Here is a 17,235-nt window from a genome sequence, read left to right as displayed (position 1 = left end):
CCCTATTCCAGCACTCGCCTCCCTGTCAAAGTTCAAACAACACACACTGGGTGGGGGAGGTAACGAGCCAATGGGAAGAAAGCTGGAAAAAAAGAGGCAACCAATGAGCTGGGACGTCGGTGTGCGGAGGAGCGGCCCAATGAGCAGGCTCCGAACACGGACGTAGCACGGCAACGTTCAAGGATCTCACTGTGGGGGCAGCACGGCCGCACGTGGGGGCAGCTCCGGGTTCGGGTCTGCAGCGCGTCTGCCCGTCAGGGGGACTCTGGGGGCGAGGCGGGACGGGCAGGCCCGGCCCGGCGTGACGCCCCCTCCCCGCGCCATGGCTCTGCTGCCCCGCACCGCGCGGGACTTCGCCTCGGCCCAGTACTGGGAGCGCTTCTTCCAGCAGCGCGGGTCGCGCGCCTTCGAGTGGTACGGCGGGTACCTGGAGCTGTGCGCGGCGCTGCACAAGTACGTGCGTCCCCGAGACAAGGTGAGCGCTGGGCGGCCGGGGGCGCCTCCACTGGGTGGGGCCCGGGCCGAAGGGTAGAGCGCGTTCGCGACTCCCCCGATTCTAGTAGGGTATAGGCCCCCCGGGTAGGGTCAGAAGCAGTCCAAGGAAGAGGGAGCGGGTGAAATCGCTGCCAGGCGGAGGCACCACTGGATCGCACCCAGAGAGTACATCCGATGAAGTGAGCTGTAGCTCATGAAAGCTTATGCTCAAATAAATTGGTTAGTCTCTAAGGTGCCACAAGTACTCCTCTTTTTTTTTCACCCAGAGAGTGGGTGTCACGGGCTCGCTGGCCCATTGGAGGGTGCATGTCTGGGGGGTCCTGCCAGCCACGGTCGGTCCTGGGTCCTGTGCCAATGTTTTCAGTAGCTGCTTGGGTAACGCAGGGTAGGGCCTGCTTGTAACGTTGGTGGCTGGCGCCAAGCAAGTAGGGGTAGGGGCACTGGGCAGGCCAGGATTAGAATTCAGAGCAACCTGAATTCAACAGGATGGAAGTCAATAAAACACGTGAAAAGTGCTGCACTTTGGAAGGAAAAATTAAATGCACAGTTACAGAAAGGGGAATAACCGTCTGGGCAGTGCTGCTGCTGGAAAGGATCTGGGGTTGTAGTAGAATCGCAGATTGGATCTGATGCTGTTGCAGAAAAGGTTAATGTTGTTCTGGGACATGTCAGGCAAAGCAGTGTATGTAAGATACAGGATGTAATTGTCACACTCTGCTTGGTACTGGTGAGGCATCAACTGGAGTACTGTGTGGGTGCCACACTTTAAGAAAGATGTGGACAAACTGGAGAAAGTCCCGAAGAGAGCAACAAAAATAAGTTTTGAAAACTTGACCTATGAAGAAAGGTGTGAGTTGTTTTTTGTTGTTTTTTTTTTGGGGGGGGGGGATTAAAGGGGGTTAGAGGGGTATGTTCAGCCTTGAGAAAAGAAGGATGAGGGTGGAGGGTGGGAAATCTGATGATGGTCCTCAAATATGTTAAAGGCTGTTATAAAGGAGACAGGGATCAATTGTTCTCCATGTCCAGCGACGGAAAGACAACAAGTAATGGGCTTAATTTGTAGCAAGAGAGGTTTAGGTTACATATTAAGAAAGCTTTCTAACTCTAAGGGTAGTTAAGGTCTGGAATAAGCTTTCAAGGAAGGTTGTGGAATCCCCATCGTTGGAGGTTTCTAAGAACAGGTTACACAAACATCTGTCAGGGAGTGTCTAGGTTTACTTGGTCCTGCCTCAGTGCAGGGGGCTGGCCTTAATAATTTCTCAAAGTCCCTTCCAGCCCTACGTTTCTATGATTCTGATTCTCTTAGGGCAGGCTTTGTACGGGCATGTGAAGAGGTATAGGCAGGGGCTGGGCTGGGCTGGGCTGATCTCCTAGGTGCTGAGGACAGAAGATTTCTTTGATTCACAGCCCAGTGTTACAGTTGGGTGGCTCAAAGCCTAAAACATATGCCAGATCCATCCCAGAATAGGAGACTCCAAATACTACTTGCTTGATTGGATGTGGATCTGTGAGTAGGGAGGCAGCTTGGCAGGTAATCCCATGGATGCTCAGCGTATCCAGGCCAGTATCTCCCCATAGCCTAGTGCTAAACTAATGGCCCAGTCTGGTGTTGGAGATAGTGACCAGTAGATAAAACCAAGATCATGACCACTTGTGGTCATAAGTGATTTCACAGCACTTCTCAAAAGAGATGGGGTATGGCTCCCCTTATTCTGGCTAAAATCTAGCTCAGATAATCACACCCTGTCTCCCTGAATTCCATGTGCAGTCCAGGTTACATCCACTCGAGTTTACTAGTTGCTGTGCATTAGTCATCAGATGGTGTCTTCCACCCGGATGCAGCTATAGTGCAGTGGTGGGGAAGGGATTCCTGCGTGTGTGTGTGTGTTTAACATGTACGTGTCGAATGCCTCCTTTCTGTGTGGTGACTTCTGCTGTAATATATTTATTGCAAGATCCCAGAGTGTTGGTTAGTGAGCATTCATGGTGGGTTTGTCTCCCAGAGAATCCGTTGTTTGCTGATCTCCATGGAGTGTGTATGTGTGTTTGGGATCGGTTGGGGATAAATAGGGCTGTGTGTGTACCACAGGAAAACTATTATCTCTTTAAATTTCTCAGGTTCTTGTAGTGGGTTGCGGCAACTCCGAACTGAGCGAGCAGATGTATGATGTGGGCTACCAAGACATTGTGAACGTGGACATCAGTGAGGTGGTGATAAATCAGATGAGGGAGCGGAATGCCCACAGGAGGCCAAAGATGAGCTACCTGCAGATGGACATGCTGCAGATGGATTTCCAGGACGCTCAGTTCCAGGTGGTATTGGACAAGGGCACCCTGGATGCTATTCTGGTTGATGAAGAGGAGGCCACCCTCGAAAGGGTGGACAGGATGTTTACTGAGATTAGCCGGATGCTGCAGGTTGGAGGCCGTTACCTGTGTATCTCCTTGGCCCAGGCCCATGTGGTGAAGAAGGTGGTAGGCTACTTCTCCCGGGAAGGCTGGATGGTGCGCGTTCACCAGGTCTCTGGCAGTGATGACGGAGCGGCCAAGCAGCAGTTTGTTCTGCCTGTTTTTGTCTACGTCATGACCAAGTTCAAGAAGATCCCTGGTTCGGTTCTGCAGATCCTCGAGATCTGCACGGAGGAGCAGGACAAGCCTGTGCGGGTGGAGAGCGCTGAGCAGTTGGTCGAGGCAATAAAGGAGAGGCAGCTGTATGCTCTGCTGCGCAGCCAGCTGAATAAAAACCCCAGCGCGAGCCATGTCTCCCTGGATCTGTGTGATGCGGATGCTGGGAAACCTCGGTACACTCTGCATGTAGTGGACAGCCCCTCAGTGAAAGCCTCCCGGAACAATCACTTTGCCATCTTCATCAGTGAGTTCAGCTCCTCCGAGAGGATATTTCTCTAGCTGAGATGTTCAAAATAGGGATGAAATCCTGATCCCATTGAAGTCCATAGAAAAACTCCCATTGATTTCAGCAGGGGTCACAATTTCAGGTGTCTAAAGTTAAGCTCTTAAGCCTCTGGTTAAGTATAAGATAGGCCTGATTTTCACCAGTGCCGGACACCCAACAACTCCCATTCATTTCTATGGCAGTTGCTGGGTGCTCAGCACTAGACAGTTAGAGATTTTCCAACTGAACTTATTCTGCTGGCAAATGCCAAGTTGGTGGTATGAAATATTTCACCAAATCTCTCACAGACTGGATGAAACTTTCATTAAAACACAGGCAGGTTTCCCTGTACCCCCACCCCCCAGTTCTGGGGATGAGCAGCATTTCTCCAGCTCCCAGAGCTGTGGGCCGATAGGGAGGCTCAGTGACTCTCCAGCAGCTGGGCTGAGATTTCCCAAGTGAGGGTGGTCAGGAAGCCAGAAACATTTTGTTTCAGTTCTCCTGAAATGGAATTTTTCTTTAAATTTCTTCCAGTGAAAAGTTTTCATGGTTTTGACAGTTCTTTCCAAAGCAGGATGAATTCTCTCCCCACCCCCCATCCAAACTTTTTTTCAGAAAGATTCCCATTTTTTTGGCCAGCTCTGCTCAGCAACTCTGAAAATCAAGTTAGTTATCAAAGATGCCTTTCAAGGCTCCTGAGCCCCTAAATTTAGACACCCGGTTTTGAAAATCTTGGTCTCCAGGAGCAAAAGAACTAGACACATTAGCTTGCCATGGTATTGTGTGTAGGCAGAGCCCAGTCACTGACCAAAAAGCAGTGTGATGCTGTGGCCTGATACAAACCCTTAATCTGACATAGGGGACTGGTTATGAAGATGGATGGATAACTGCCCCATTTTTCATCTCCAAAATGTGCCCATCGGTGTAATCTGAAGCTGTATTGGTGAACACCTAGGCTTTATTGCATTGGTATTTGAGATACTGGATAGCCCCTTACATCAGCTCGGAGAGCAAATGCACAATATAAGATACAGCTGTTAACCTGTAGGATCTGATTCTGCCTCCTTCCCAAAGAGCTATTCCCAACCCCTATGAATAGCCCCATTCGTTTCATTGAGGCTACGTATGGAAAAAAGGTACCAGCAGCTGAGAGTTCTGGTGGCAGAATCTGCCCCCTAGTAAATAGCAGATACTGATCATGGAACATTCATACATGTTTGTTACTAACTTTGTCTGTGATGCTCAGTCCTGTTGTTACTGCCAGGTAAAGGTTAAATAGACCAATTTATTCTGTGTTAATATCATAAATGCACTCACTGCAGTTAGCCTTTCCTTGGTGGATGCATGTGTATGGTATTTATCGTGTGTACAAACTGCTGGCTTCCTTAGGATCAGCAGGAGCTCTGAGGTAGCTTCTTCCTTGAATTTGAGAGAACTCTGCTATTTAAAAAAAAAAAAAAAAAACCCATTTGACTGAGATTTCAGTGTATGAAATCCAAGCCTCCTTAACAGAATGCAGAAACCTCCCCTCTTCTTAGCCACACACAAAGCAGGTCACACTGGTTAGTGCATTTTTAGTATTTCTTCAATTGCCCTCTTCCAACCTGTTACCAGTAGTGGAATTAATTTTTCACATTATTAAGGCAGATTTGTCTGCTAGACAATAACAATAATAGATGGCCTGTTTGATTTTCATCCAAGGAGGCAACGTAGTCCAGCGCACAGGGCTGAGAGTTGGGATTCCTGGAGTTTGTTACCTTCTCTGACTCATTGTGTGACCAATTAACCACACTGCATCTCAACTGTCCTGTTCATAAATATGGGGCAGATACTTGCTCCACTTTCCAAGTGCTTTGGAATCTACAACTGGATGAGATCCAGAGGAGTGCTAAGTCTTCTTGTTTCATTAGCACAGACTCTAGATACACAGTCCTGCAATGCATTCAAGCCTTCGTGTTATGAATGCGTTGGAGGAAGGGGCATCCAAAATGGATTCAATCAAAGGGTGTATTGGCAGCTTTCAGGGCCATGGGACTGCATCTAATTTGTCAAATCTGGAGAAGATTGCAGTTGTCGTCCTCAGTATAACAGGAGCATGCTGTGTACCGGCTCCATCTCGATCCAAGCAGCACAGATGTACTGTGTTCTGGAGCTTATCTGCATTAGAGATGAGGGCAGCTACTTCAGATACATAGGTAGCACTGTACTTCTAGCACCATCCGTTTCTGCCACCGTGGTCTCTGCTCTCCTGACCGCAACCCCTTTCTCCAGTACCGCAGGGCAGAGAGACCGAGTGGCTCTTTGGAACAGAGGCGGGTCGGAAGCAGCTGGCTGCCAGCGCAGGCTTCAGGCGGCTGATAACGGTGGCGCTGCACAGAGATCAGCACTACGAAGGGATGGAAGGCATCCAGGCAGAGCTGTCAGGGAAGGTGATGGAGCTGGCACCACCCGGCCTTCCATCCCAGCAGCAAGTAAGTGCTGTTTCCAGCAGCTGTGTTCAGGCATCTCCTTGGGCAGAGCCGCAAACCCAGCCTGTGCCCCACACCTCCATAACCACACTCTAGCTCAGAGGTGGGCAAATTATGTCCTGTGGGCCACATCTCCTGCCTGGCCCCTGAGTTCCTGGCCCGGCAGGCTAGCCCCCGGTCCCTCCCCTGCTATTCCCCACCGCCTACCCCGGTAAGGGGTCAGGGAGCACAGGGGTGTTGGATAGAGGGCAGGGGAGTTCGGGGTGGTGGTCAGGGGCGAGGGTGTGGATAGAGGTTGGGGCAGTCAGAGGGCAGAGAACAGGGGGGTTGAATGGGGGCAGGGGTACCACCAGTCAGAAAGGTGGGGGGTTGGATGGCGTGGCAGGGGGCAGGCAGGGGTTCCGGGGCAGTCAGGGAACTGGAGGGTTGGATGGGGCAGGGGTCCCCGGGGAGGGGGGGGGGAGGGGGGAGAGGACGACTTGGCCACACCTGGCTGTTTGGGGAGGCACAGCCTCTCCTAACCAGCCCTCCATACAATTTCAGAAACCTGATGTGGCCCGCAGGCCAAAAGGTTAGCCCGCCCCTGCTCTAGCTCCTACTTCAGGGCATCCTGCTGCTCTCTGTTGCCTTCCATCTCTCTGTGCAGTCATATTTTCCTTTCAGCTGGAAGTGGGCTCCAATTGCAAAATTTGATCTGGTTCCAGTCAACGGAGGGGTTCAGCTCTGAGGCTTAATTCAGCCCAGTATCTAGCTGCTGTTTTATTCTCCTCCCCACACCAGCTGCAGTCACTTCATTCCTTTAGGCTGTGATTTTTGGATGCCTTAATTTGAGGGCCTCAACTTCAGATACCCCAACGGGGCCTGATTTTTATAGGGAGGGCATCTCAAGTTGGGCACCCAAAACCACTTGGCCTATTTGCAAATATTGGCCTGAGTCTCTTCCGCCTTCCTGTTTCTTTCTGCAGCTTTCTCCCCACCTCGCTAAGGACTGAACCATTCAGCAACTCATAAAACATGTATTCTTGCTCTGACTTGATAACAGTGGTGAAAACACTGGCCAAGCTACTTTGCCACACAAACCTGTCTGCTCCTCACCCTCCCCTGATATCCTCCACTTCCTACGGCAAATATCCTTCCAGTTCCTAAGATGCATCTGGTTCAGCTTGACTTCCTAAGGGGAGGCGTAGAACGGTTTATTGTGCCTTTTTCAGTATTAGCAGGTCAAACGGGATCTATCTTGGATCCAGTTCTATTCAGTGTCTTCATAAATGATTTGGGTAATGGCATAGACAATGCACTGACAACATTTTTGGATGATACCAAAGGGGGTTTTTTTGCAGGCGCTTTGAAGGACAGGTTTAGAATTCAAAATGATTTTGAAAAACTGGAGAAATGGTCTGAAATAAATAAGATGAAATTGAATAAGGACAAATGCAAAGTACTCCATTTGGAAGAAGAAATCAATTGCACAAATACAAAATGGGAAATTACTGCCTAGGAAGGAGTACTGCAGAAAGGGATCTGGGGGTTATAGTGGATCACAAACTCAATATGAGTCAACAGTGTAACACTGTTGCAGATAAAGCAAACTTCATTTTGGGATATGTTACTCGGAGTGTTGTAAGCAAGACACAAGAAGTAAGTCAAACAGGCCATCTACATATAGCAGACAAATCTGCCTTAATAATGTGAAAGACTAATTCTACTACTGCTCAGCATTGAAAAGGCCTCAGTTGGAGTGTTGTGTCAAGTTCTGGGCACCATACTTCAAGAAAGATGTGGACAAATTGGAGAAAGTCCAGAGAAGAGCAACAAAAATGATTAAAGGTCTAGAAAACGTGACCTACGAGGGAAGGTTGGAAAAAATGGGTTTGTTTAATCTGGAGAAGAGACGACTGAGGAGAGACATAATAGTCTTCAACTATGTAAAAGATTCTTACAAAGAGGAGGGTGATATATTGTTCTCCTTCTCCACTGAGGACAGGACAAGGAGCAATGGGCTTAAAATGCAGCAAGAGAGATTTAGGTTAGACATTAGGAAAAGCTTCCTAACTGTCAGGGTAGTTAAGCCCTGAAATAAATTACCTACAGACTTACCTACAGAGGTTGTGGAATCTCCATCTTTGGAGGTTTTAAGAACAGGTTAGACAAACACCTGTCAGGTATGGTCTAGATAATACTTTGTCCTACCCCAGTGCAGGGGATTGGACTAGAGGACCTATCAAGGTCCCTTCCACTCCTAGATTTCTGTCACTCTTTGAAACTGTTCTGCCAGTCTCCTGTTAAAGGCAAAAGTACAGGAGACCAGGCAAAACTGGATTCTATGATCTGTCAGCCTTTCAGATTTCAGTAGATGTGGGAAATCAGATTAAAATCCCCAGGGTTGAACCTGCCCCTGCAGATCTGGTACCAGGTCTGGTTCTGGGGCAACTGAAATTGTTTATGAGGTTTCTAGCCAAGACGTGAGAATTCTCATGAGAACAACTGATCTCCTAAGAATCTTGCCAAATTGGACAACAATCTTAAAAGAGCATTTGACTTTTTGATTTATTTATTTTGGCACCACTGAAAATCAGACCAGATCCTTGCTTTGGCCTGCAAGCCAAGCTCTGAACCCATCAGAATCTGTATCCAAACAGTCCCTGGACCATCATGCTATATGGGGGCCCATTGAGCTGGGTTGCAGTGCTATTGCCTTGGTCTCCAGTCAGCCTAGACAGGGATTGCAGGTGGGAGTTTGCACAACTCTGATTAGAACAACAAACTGCCTTGTGTTCATAATGCTATTTTCCTATTGCGGTCTCTGGGCTCTTCCTCTGGTTCTTTCTGTAAAGTCTCTGGTGTCTCCTGTGTGAGTTAGTTTCCCCCATTGCTTTTCTTTCTCCCCCAGGTGCCGTTTCTCTCTGTAGGGGGGGACATCGGGGTCCGTACCATTCAGCACCGGGACACCAGCACCATGAGCGGGGAATATCTCATCGAAGACGTGAAAGGGGACAACATGTGCTACTTCCGGCGGCTCATCTTCCTCAGCAACAGGAACGTGGTACAGTCGGAAGCCAGGCTGCTGTCCAGTGCAGCCCCTAGAGGTGTGTAAACTTGGGCCTAGGGATTTGGGAAAGATTCTCAGGACTTGGGCAGCACAGTAAAGGGCTGCGAAGAGTTCAGTAGACCCAGGAGCCGTTGGATGGCTCTGGGCAGCAATAAGCAGATTGGAAGCAATGGGAGCATATCATGAGAGTAAATGGAACAACCACACTAGGTGACATCTAACTCATCCCAGGGGGCCACTGTGGAGAAGAAAGATCGGGGTGTATTGGTTGATCACAGGATGACTATAAGCCGTCAGTGTGATGTGGCTGTGAAAAAGGCTAGTGCAGTCGTAGGATGCATCAGGCAAGGCATTTCCAGTAGCAATGGGGAAGTGTTAATACCATTATACAAGGCACTGGTGAGACCTCATCTGGAATACTGTGCAGTTCTGGTGTCCCATGTTTAAGAAACATGAATTCAAACTGGAACAGGTGCAGAGAAGGGCTGCTAGGATGATCAGAGTAATGGAGAACCTACCTTATGAGAGGAGACTCAAAGAGCTTGGCTTGTTTAGCCTGACAAAATGAAGGCTATGGGGAGATAACTCTCCCTCCCTGGTATTTAAGGGCTAGTGTTGGCACAAGAACAAATGGATGTAAACTGGCCACCAACAAGTCTAGGCTTGAAATTAGACAAAGATTTCTAACAATCTGAAGAGAGAAGTTCTGGAACAGCCTCCCAAGGGGAGCAGTGCGGGGGAAAAAAGCCTAACTGGCTTCACGACTGAGCTTGATACATTTATGGAGGGGATGGTATGATGAGGTTGCCTACAATGACCCATCTGCTATTAGTAAATATCTCCAGCGGCCAGAGAGGGACACTAGATGGGGAGGGCTCTGAGTTACCACAGAGAATTCTTTCCCAGGTGTCTGCCTGGTAAGTCTTGCCCACATGATCAGAGTCTAACTCAGGGGTGGCCAACCGGTGGCTCCGGAGCCACATGCGGCTCTTCAGAAGTTAGTAGGCGGCTCCTTGTCTAGGTCCCAACTCTTGGCGCCTGTAGCTCCAGCCCCACTTTCCGATGTGCCAGGGGGTGCTCGCTGCTCAACCAGGCCCTGCCCCCACTCCACCCCTTCCTGCCCCCTCCCCTGAGCCTGCCATACCCTCGCTCCTCCCCCCTAGAGCCTCCTGCACACCACGAAACAGCTGATCAGAAGGTGCGGGGAGGGAGGGGGAGGTGCTGATCAGTGGGGCTGCCGGTGGGTGGGAGGCGCTGGGGGTGGGGGGAGCTAATGCGGGGGGGAGGGGAGGGCTGCTGACCTATTACTGTGGCTCTTTGGCAATGTCCATTGGTAAATTCTCCTCCTCAGGCTCAGGTTGGCAACCCCTGGTCTAACTGATCACCATATTTGGGGCGGTGAAGGAATTTTCTCCTGGGTGACACTAACAGTGACCGGGGTTTTTTCACCTTCTTCTGCGGCATGGGGCACTTGCAGGTTTAAACAAGAGTAAACAGCAGATTAGCCCACGATCCAATCCTGCACCTTTTGCTGTGAGGAAACGTTTTCTAGTGTTCATCCTGTGTTTTCCTCTTCTTAATCCTTTTTCAGTGCTCCTAGTGGTGCCTCTAAACCATTCCTCCACCACCACCTCCTCCTCCTCCTCCTTCAGCTGAGCAAGGCTGGCGGTCTTCACAATGACCTGATGTAGAGTCTGAATATTACTGATCTGTTAGATGTTCAGTGGGACTCGAGAAAGATGGATTGTCGTCTTAGGTCTGACACCATCTCTCAGCTGCCAGGAGCAGCATTTTAATTCATTAAGGGAAGGACAAAACTAAACCCCGAAGGACGAGGGAGACTCCGACATGCTGAGAACAAGAGAGTAAAACTGATAAATGTTGACACAACAGTACCTCGAGCCAAGCACAGCAGCCACAAGGTCCCGGTTGAACTGATAGGAGAGAATGAGGCCACACCCCATGTTTTCCTGTTGGCAGCTACCCTTGAAGTCTTAGCTGCCAGTGAACAAGTGATCAGAAATGGTTTTTCACAGGCAGGAAGGGACTTGGGGGGATGGAGTCCATCCTGCGGGGGAGGTGGGATAGTCTGGAGATGACGTGTATAGACTAGAGGGGAGCGAGGCTGATACCAGAGGTCGGTGGATGTGGGGCTCCAGGAGCCCAGGCTGGTGGGTGTCTGTTTGAAATGTTGGAAAGGGAGCAGCAAACGGAGTTAACCACAGCCAGAGGGAGGACTGCGGGCTTGGGGAATGGGGAGAGATCATCCAGCCCCTTTGAAAACCTAGCTACAGTCTGACCATAAGAGGAACCCCTAATGGATACAGCAGAGTAAAACGAGCCCTTCTCCAAGCTTCTGCATGGCCACATGGGGACTTAGCGACCTCCCTCCCCCAAGGATATGTCCTGTTGTCCCCAGCGCATGTCGGGTGTGCCAGCCCCTCTGCATGTCTGCCTGGGCATCTGGCTAATCTCTACTGTGTTGTTCAGGTCAGAAGAAGCGGAAGAAGGACAAGAAGAAACAGGCGTCTGGCTCCGCCGAGGCCCCCCCAGAGTCAGCTGGCCAGGCCATTGACCGGAGCTACCTCTGCTGTGAACACCATAAGGCCATGGTTGCAGGACTGGCTCTGCTGAGAAATCCTGAGCTCCTACCAGGTGCGAGGCTCACGAGCTAAGAGAAATGACACTCCCCCGCCCCAGGAGAGTGCAAGTCCCTAGTACAAGTCTTCCCTGCACTTGTACCTGAGTCAACTCAGAGTCAGGGGCAGCTAAGGTGTGGGGGGGGGAAGTATCTCCATCAGTGACCGAATGGCAGGGCGGGCCCAGGGACTCCTCTCTGGCTGCCGCTGGTGCTAGTCCGTCTGTGACCTCCCTATCCCAGAGGTGGGGGTGAGTCTCTGGTGCCATCTGGACACAGCATGGCAAGTGCTGTAGCCTCCCCCAGCATGAAAGGTGCTTCAGAATCAGCACGCGTCAGTTTCGGTATGGAGTGGCTGTGGAGGCTACTGGTTAGAGCAGGAGCCTTGGACTACGGACTCCTGGTTTCTGTTCCTGGCGCTCACACCGAGTGCGTATGGGTTGATGTGACTGTGCCCCAGCTCCCCTGTCTGTAAAGCGGCAAGGACGACACTTGCCCACGTCCTGCTGGAAGGGAGGGGAAGCTCTGCTAGCTCAAGCTCACCAAGCGCTTTGAGATCCTCCTGTGGCAGGCCCTGGAGGAGCGCCAAGCACTGTTGGTCAGAGGGAAGCTCCTTGGACTGGATTTCCAGTCTGGTGGATGGGTAACTGGGGGATGTTGGGTTGGTGCTTCTGGCTGGGCGGGGGGACTGGGCGCTAGCACCGGACCTGGTGCTCCGGGTTAGGGCGCTCACCACCTGTCGCTACAGAGCCGGTTTAAAAGACTGGTGAGGTCAGTAAGCGAAACAAGCAGCGTGGCTTCAGCACATTCCTAGGAGGCGTCGTGTACGTCCCAGGCCCAGCACCCATGCCCAGCCAGCCGTGGCTGCTTGGCATTGCAAAGCCAGGGGAGTTTCAGGGCCCGCTAGGTTGCATTGTCTGAGATGAGGGCGGTGGCCTGGTGCCTGCTGCTGTTTGCCTGGCTCTATTGCTCACTCGCTATCCTGAGCACTACCTTGTGTTCCTATTCAGCAGCCTGTGGGCAGCCACAGCCTCTGGAAAAGGCTGCTGCTGTCTCAGGATACCAAGAGCTGAGCAAAAGCAACTCTACCCCCTGGCCAGTAAGGCAGTGACAGCAACGGGGATCACCAGGTGCTGGGCAGGTGTCCCCCGACTGCCCTGAACTTCCCTGACGTGCACATCCCTGTTACATGTGTAGCTTTCGTAGGAGCCAAGTTGCCAGAATTTCCCTGGACAGTCACCCGCTGTCGATCAGCTTTGTTCTTTCCCTGAAACAGAGGGAAAAGAGACGAGGAGGCTGGTTTCTGGACGCCACAGGGACCCCAGTGTGCAGCTGGAGGGCCAGATGTGGCCGGTATTAAAATGAAAAATTCCCCTCTGAAAACTTGCTAACTAAATCCACTCAAGGAGGAGATAGCGCAGGTGGGGAGGGGATGTCTGGAGCAGCAGAGAGCGAACTAAACCCAGCTGCAGGAGGAAAAGGTTTAGAGGTATGTGTTTTAGATAGTGGGGACCCAGGGACTGTGATGGATGAAGAGGAAGCCACTTCCATGCCTAAGGTCAACCCCAGATGCAATGGTGGGTGGAATGTGAGCATAGTGTTCTCCCACGCTGGCCTGGAGGGGACAGCATGGAGGCAGTTAATTTCCCAGCTTGCTTCCCACTTGCAGGAGCCAGGCTCTCGGTGCTGGTGATCGGGCTGGGTGGGGGCAGCCTGCCTCTCTTCATCCACGACTATTTCTACCAGTCCCACATTGAGGTAGTTGAAATCGACCCCTCCATGCTGGAGGTGGCTACCCGGTGGTTCGGCTTTTCCCAAGGCGACAGGATGAAAGTTCACATTTCGGACGGCCTGGACTACGTGGCCAACCTGGCAGCAGCGGCAGGTAATGGGCAAGGGTCCCTGCAGACTGATCATAGAATATCAGGGTTGGAAGGGATCTCAGGAGGTCATCTAGTCCAACTCCCTGCTCAAAGCAGGACCAATCCCCGATTTTTGCCCCAGATCCCTAAATGGCCCCCTCAAGGATTGAACTCACAACCCTGGGTTTAGCAGGCCAGTACTCAAACCACTGAGCTATCCCTCCCCTGATGCATCCCTGACGCTCCACCAATCCCGCCTCCCTACTCTCAAATGCCGTGAGGGGATGGTATCAGTTCCATGCCTGTAGCTGCTAGCCAGGGTCACTGCTGAGCAGTGCTGAGCACTCCCCTTGATTCTTGACCCTGAGCGCAGCAACCCCAATGCCGATCTTCCAAGCTCCTTGCAGTTGGTTAGCTTTGTACCCCACAGGGACAGGGCAAGGGGACGGGGAGAATATTCACAGTTCTGGAGATCCCACTAAGGCAGTGCCCTGTGGGGTGGTGAGAAGAGATCTGATGATGTGTTACCTCAACTTTGACTCATACCTATCCCTTTCTTGTTGATTCCCCTACTCCCCACCCAAAAGTGTCTTCTGGTGAAAGGTTCTCTTCCATTCTGAGCCACACCACCTCTCTCTCCTCCGCCCAGTCCCCCCATGCATAGGCACAGACTTCTGCTTGCACTGGTGGGTGCTTGACTTTCCTCTGCCCCCACCCCAACTCTGTCCCCTCCCTATTCTGACTCCTTCCCCAAATCATAGAATATCAGGGTTGGAAAGGACCTTAGGAGGTCAATCCCTGTCCCAGCCCCGCCTCTTCTCCTCCCCTGAGCATGCCAGATTCCCGCTCCTCCCCCATCCCTCCTGGAGCTTGCTAAGCTGTCAAACAGCTGTTTGATGGTGGCAAGCACTGGGAGGAAGGTGGAGGAGCAGGGACACGGCGGGGAGGAGGCAGAGGCGGAGATGAGGTGGGGGTGGGGTGGGGAGCTTGGCTGCCAGTGGGTGCAGAGCACCCACCAACTTTTCCCCATGGGTGCTCTAGCGCCTATGCCTCCACGTCAGTCCATCACCGCTTTACCCATCAGCCATTTAATTTGTATGTAACACGCGTGAGCTGAGGTACCATTAGCAAGGTGTGGAAGGATATCTAATTCTCTTCCACCTGCAGCCATTAGCATCGTGAGCTATGACCTTTTCAGCTCTCCTAAGCTAAGTAGAGTCATCCTTTGTTGGTATGTGGATGGGAGACCTCCAAAGAGAACCCAACGCTGGAGAAAGTGGTGGTTTTGCATCATTGGTTACATTCTTTCCCCAGTCCCTACTGAATTAATGCCACCGCCTGGCGTTGGGGGGGTCTTTCTGGCAAGATGTCTAATGGGCAGCATGACCACTCGTGGTCATTTAAAGATCTCCTGGCCTGGTGCCAAATTCCAGCCTGGCTGCCTGTAGTTCCAATGTAACACAGTGTTCTTTGCTTCCTCTGTTAATTGCTGAGCAGCTGCCATGCCCGCTCCAGAGGTGGCTGCATTTCTGTGGAAGGGGAGAAGACTCCTGCAAGTGTCATTCATAGAGCCTTGGATGGAAGCTGCTGTGCAAATGGCAAAAGAATCTTTTAATCTTCCACCTTTTATCTCAGCCACTCACACAGTGACTATGGCAGTGAGCAGTGCTTGGCTCATCCAACGCTATTGCTTCCTTGCTCTTTGGGGATGCTAACTGGGCTGTTCTTCTTCTGCAGCACCAGCCCGGTACAATGCTGTCATGTTTGATGTAGACAGCAAGGATCCCTCGCTGGGAATGAGCTGCCCGCCCCCGGCCTTTGTGGAAATGGCCTTCCTGCAGAAGGTCAGAACCATCCTGGCACCGGAAGGTACAGAAAGGCTGTCCGACAGCCTTGCGTGCGCTGAAGAGAGCAAGTGTGTCCCTAGTGGTGAAAGCTCAGCACTGGGTGGCAGGATCCCTGGGTTCTGTGCCTGGTTCTGCCACTCAGTGGCAGAGCAACCTCTGTGGCTCAGCCCCACTCTGTAAAACAGAGCGAATAACGTTGGTGAGGCAGATGGAGCCACTCAATGGATGTACAGGGCAGTGCGGGGTCAGATTGTAATGCCCTTCCCCCCAGGATGACTAGCATCTTGCTCCATGAGCGGGTCTGCTGATACCAGTGGATCTGCTCATGGAGGAAGGGGTGATGAGGGATGGTGGGCTGGCCCTATGTATGTTCAGTGATTCGCTGGCATTAGCGACAGCAATGGGAGCCCTCTGTTAGACACTGGAGTCAGCTGCTAACTAGCTGCAGGCCCATGGCTGCTTTGCAGGGGCCTCTCTTTGTTTGCGCTGTGTGCCAGGACTCTCACCCACTTGACGTTCGGTGCTGGTGCTCTCAAGCTTTACCCAGACAAGGGCCGTGGCACCTTCTGGCTGTTAATTCAGGAGCTGCACCTAATGGGCATAAATGGAGAGACTGAGGCTGCAAGCCTGGCCGTGCTGCTGGGAGACCGTGGGTTCCAGCATGCCTGGGTGCTTGTCTCCAGTTGGAGCTCAGCCTGCTGGAATCTGTAGTCCCCTAGCAGCGCCTCTATTGGTGTGGAGGATTGGGGAGTAGGGTGAGGCAGGTTGCTACTAATCACTCCAGTTCCAAACGTGCCTGTGCTTTCGGGTCTCTTTTCCCCTTGCTCCAGGCGTCTTTGTGCTCAACTTGGTGTGCCGAGACTCCCTGCTCAAAGACTCGGTTATGGCCACCCTCAAGGAGGTCTTCCCCCTGCTGTACGCCCGGAGGATCGAGGGGGAGGTCAATGAAATCCTGTTCTGCCAGCCGCACCCCGAGGGGAAGCTGGCTGCCCCGGAGCTTGTGGAGATGGGTAGGACCCTGGAGACGACGCTGAGGAGGCCTGGCCGAGCATGGGACAGCTCCTACATCCTGTCGGACATGCTGAAGGCAGTGGAGATCGTGTGAGAGGGACATTCTGCCTCGCCTGGGTTACCCGCCTGTGCTCTCTGTTTGGAGAGAGGAGCTGAAGGCAGTTGTGCCGTCTGACTGTAAACACTGCGAGTGAAGAGCGGCGCCCCCCCAGCACCTCAACACGTGCTCCTCCCGCCTGCTAGGGCCAGAAGGGTGCATCTCGAGCAGCCTGTCAGAAGGGAGGCAGGATCCTGGAAGGGAAAACCTCCCTCTGGGGGGAAAAAGGGGGGCTGCCAGCCATAGTGAAAGGACCAAAGGGTCTCTAGGCAGCAGCGAATGGTGTGAGAAGTTCTTTTCCTTCTCCGAGTGGCTGTGTGCCAGCTGCTTATGGGAGTGGGGCCTGGTCTAGCTCTACTACTTTGGCTCCTTATTGCTGTGGAGGCCAGTCCTGGGTGTTTGCCACGGGAGCCTCCCCCGCTCTCTGCTTTTAAAATAAAGATCTTTTTCCTTGGCAGATGTAGAATTGGGGAAGCAGGGCCTTGGGTGTGGAGTAGGTGGCTAGCATGAAGGGTGGGAACGTGGGGGCCAAAGCTGGTAGGCTGGGGAAAAGCGAGGAAGTCCCACTTACAAAAGGGGGCTGTCTGGGTCTGTCTGATCCCAAATCCCACCTGTCTCCTGTGTCTGTCCGCCTGACTCACCAATGTACAGTTTTGTCACTCTCCCTGCCTGGCATTTGTACACTTTCACCCCAGCTCTCCTGTCAGCTGGCCCACACTCCCCACAATTTTCTCTGACCCTAGATGAATAGGTAGGATCTGAGAAAGAGCTAGGCCCAGCTCTGAGCTCCTCCAGCCTGCAGGGCTCTCTCCCCTTTAAATCAGAGGGAGTCTCTACTCTGTAAGGGTGTTAGAATTGGGTCCTGCATGGATCTG

At 52.0% G+C, this 17,235-nt stretch overlaps 1 protein-coding gene across 1 annotated transcript; it reads left to right on the top strand.

Annotated features, from left to right (window-relative positions):
- The first annotated feature begins 174 nt into the window (after window positions 1-174).
- On the top strand, window positions 175-16,817 carry METTL13 (methyltransferase 13, eEF1A N-terminus and K55). The gene is made up of 8 exons (XM_077823984.1): window positions 175-475; window positions 2,614-3,367; window positions 5,660-5,859; window positions 8,747-8,942; window positions 11,396-11,560; window positions 13,213-13,428; window positions 15,143-15,274; window positions 16,083-16,817. Exons 1-8 carry the CDS (start codon window positions 323-325, stop codon window positions 16,355-16,357), a joined length of 2,091 nt encoding a protein of 696 aa, XP_077680110.1. The 5' UTR covers window positions 175-322; the 3' UTR covers window positions 16,358-16,817.
- Window positions 16,818-17,235: the final 418 nt, after the last annotated feature.

This window comes from Eretmochelys imbricata, chromosome 8 (assembly GCF_965152235.1).
Source record: "Eretmochelys imbricata isolate rEreImb1 chromosome 8, rEreImb1.hap1, whole genome shotgun sequence".
Taxonomy (NCBI): Eukaryota; Metazoa; Chordata; order Testudines; family Cheloniidae; genus Eretmochelys; species Eretmochelys imbricata.
Note: the sequence above shows the minus strand (reverse complement) of the source record. Positions and strands in the feature narration are given on the sequence as shown.

Bases quoted from the DNA above. Each gene is read 5' to 3' on its own strand.
- METTL13 (XM_077823984.1), top strand. From the start codon at position 323: ATGGCTCTGCTGCCCCGCACCGCGCGGGACTTCGCCTCGGCCCAGTAC. The intron at 5,860-8,746 runs GTAAGTGCTGTT...TTTCTCCCCCAG, and splicing joins GCCTTCCATCCCAGCAGCAA to GTGCCGTTTCTCTCTGTAGG. The intron at 11,561-13,212 runs GTGCGAGGCTCA...TCCCACTTGCAG, and splicing joins AAATCCTGAGCTCCTACCAG to GAGCCAGGCTCTCGGTGCTG.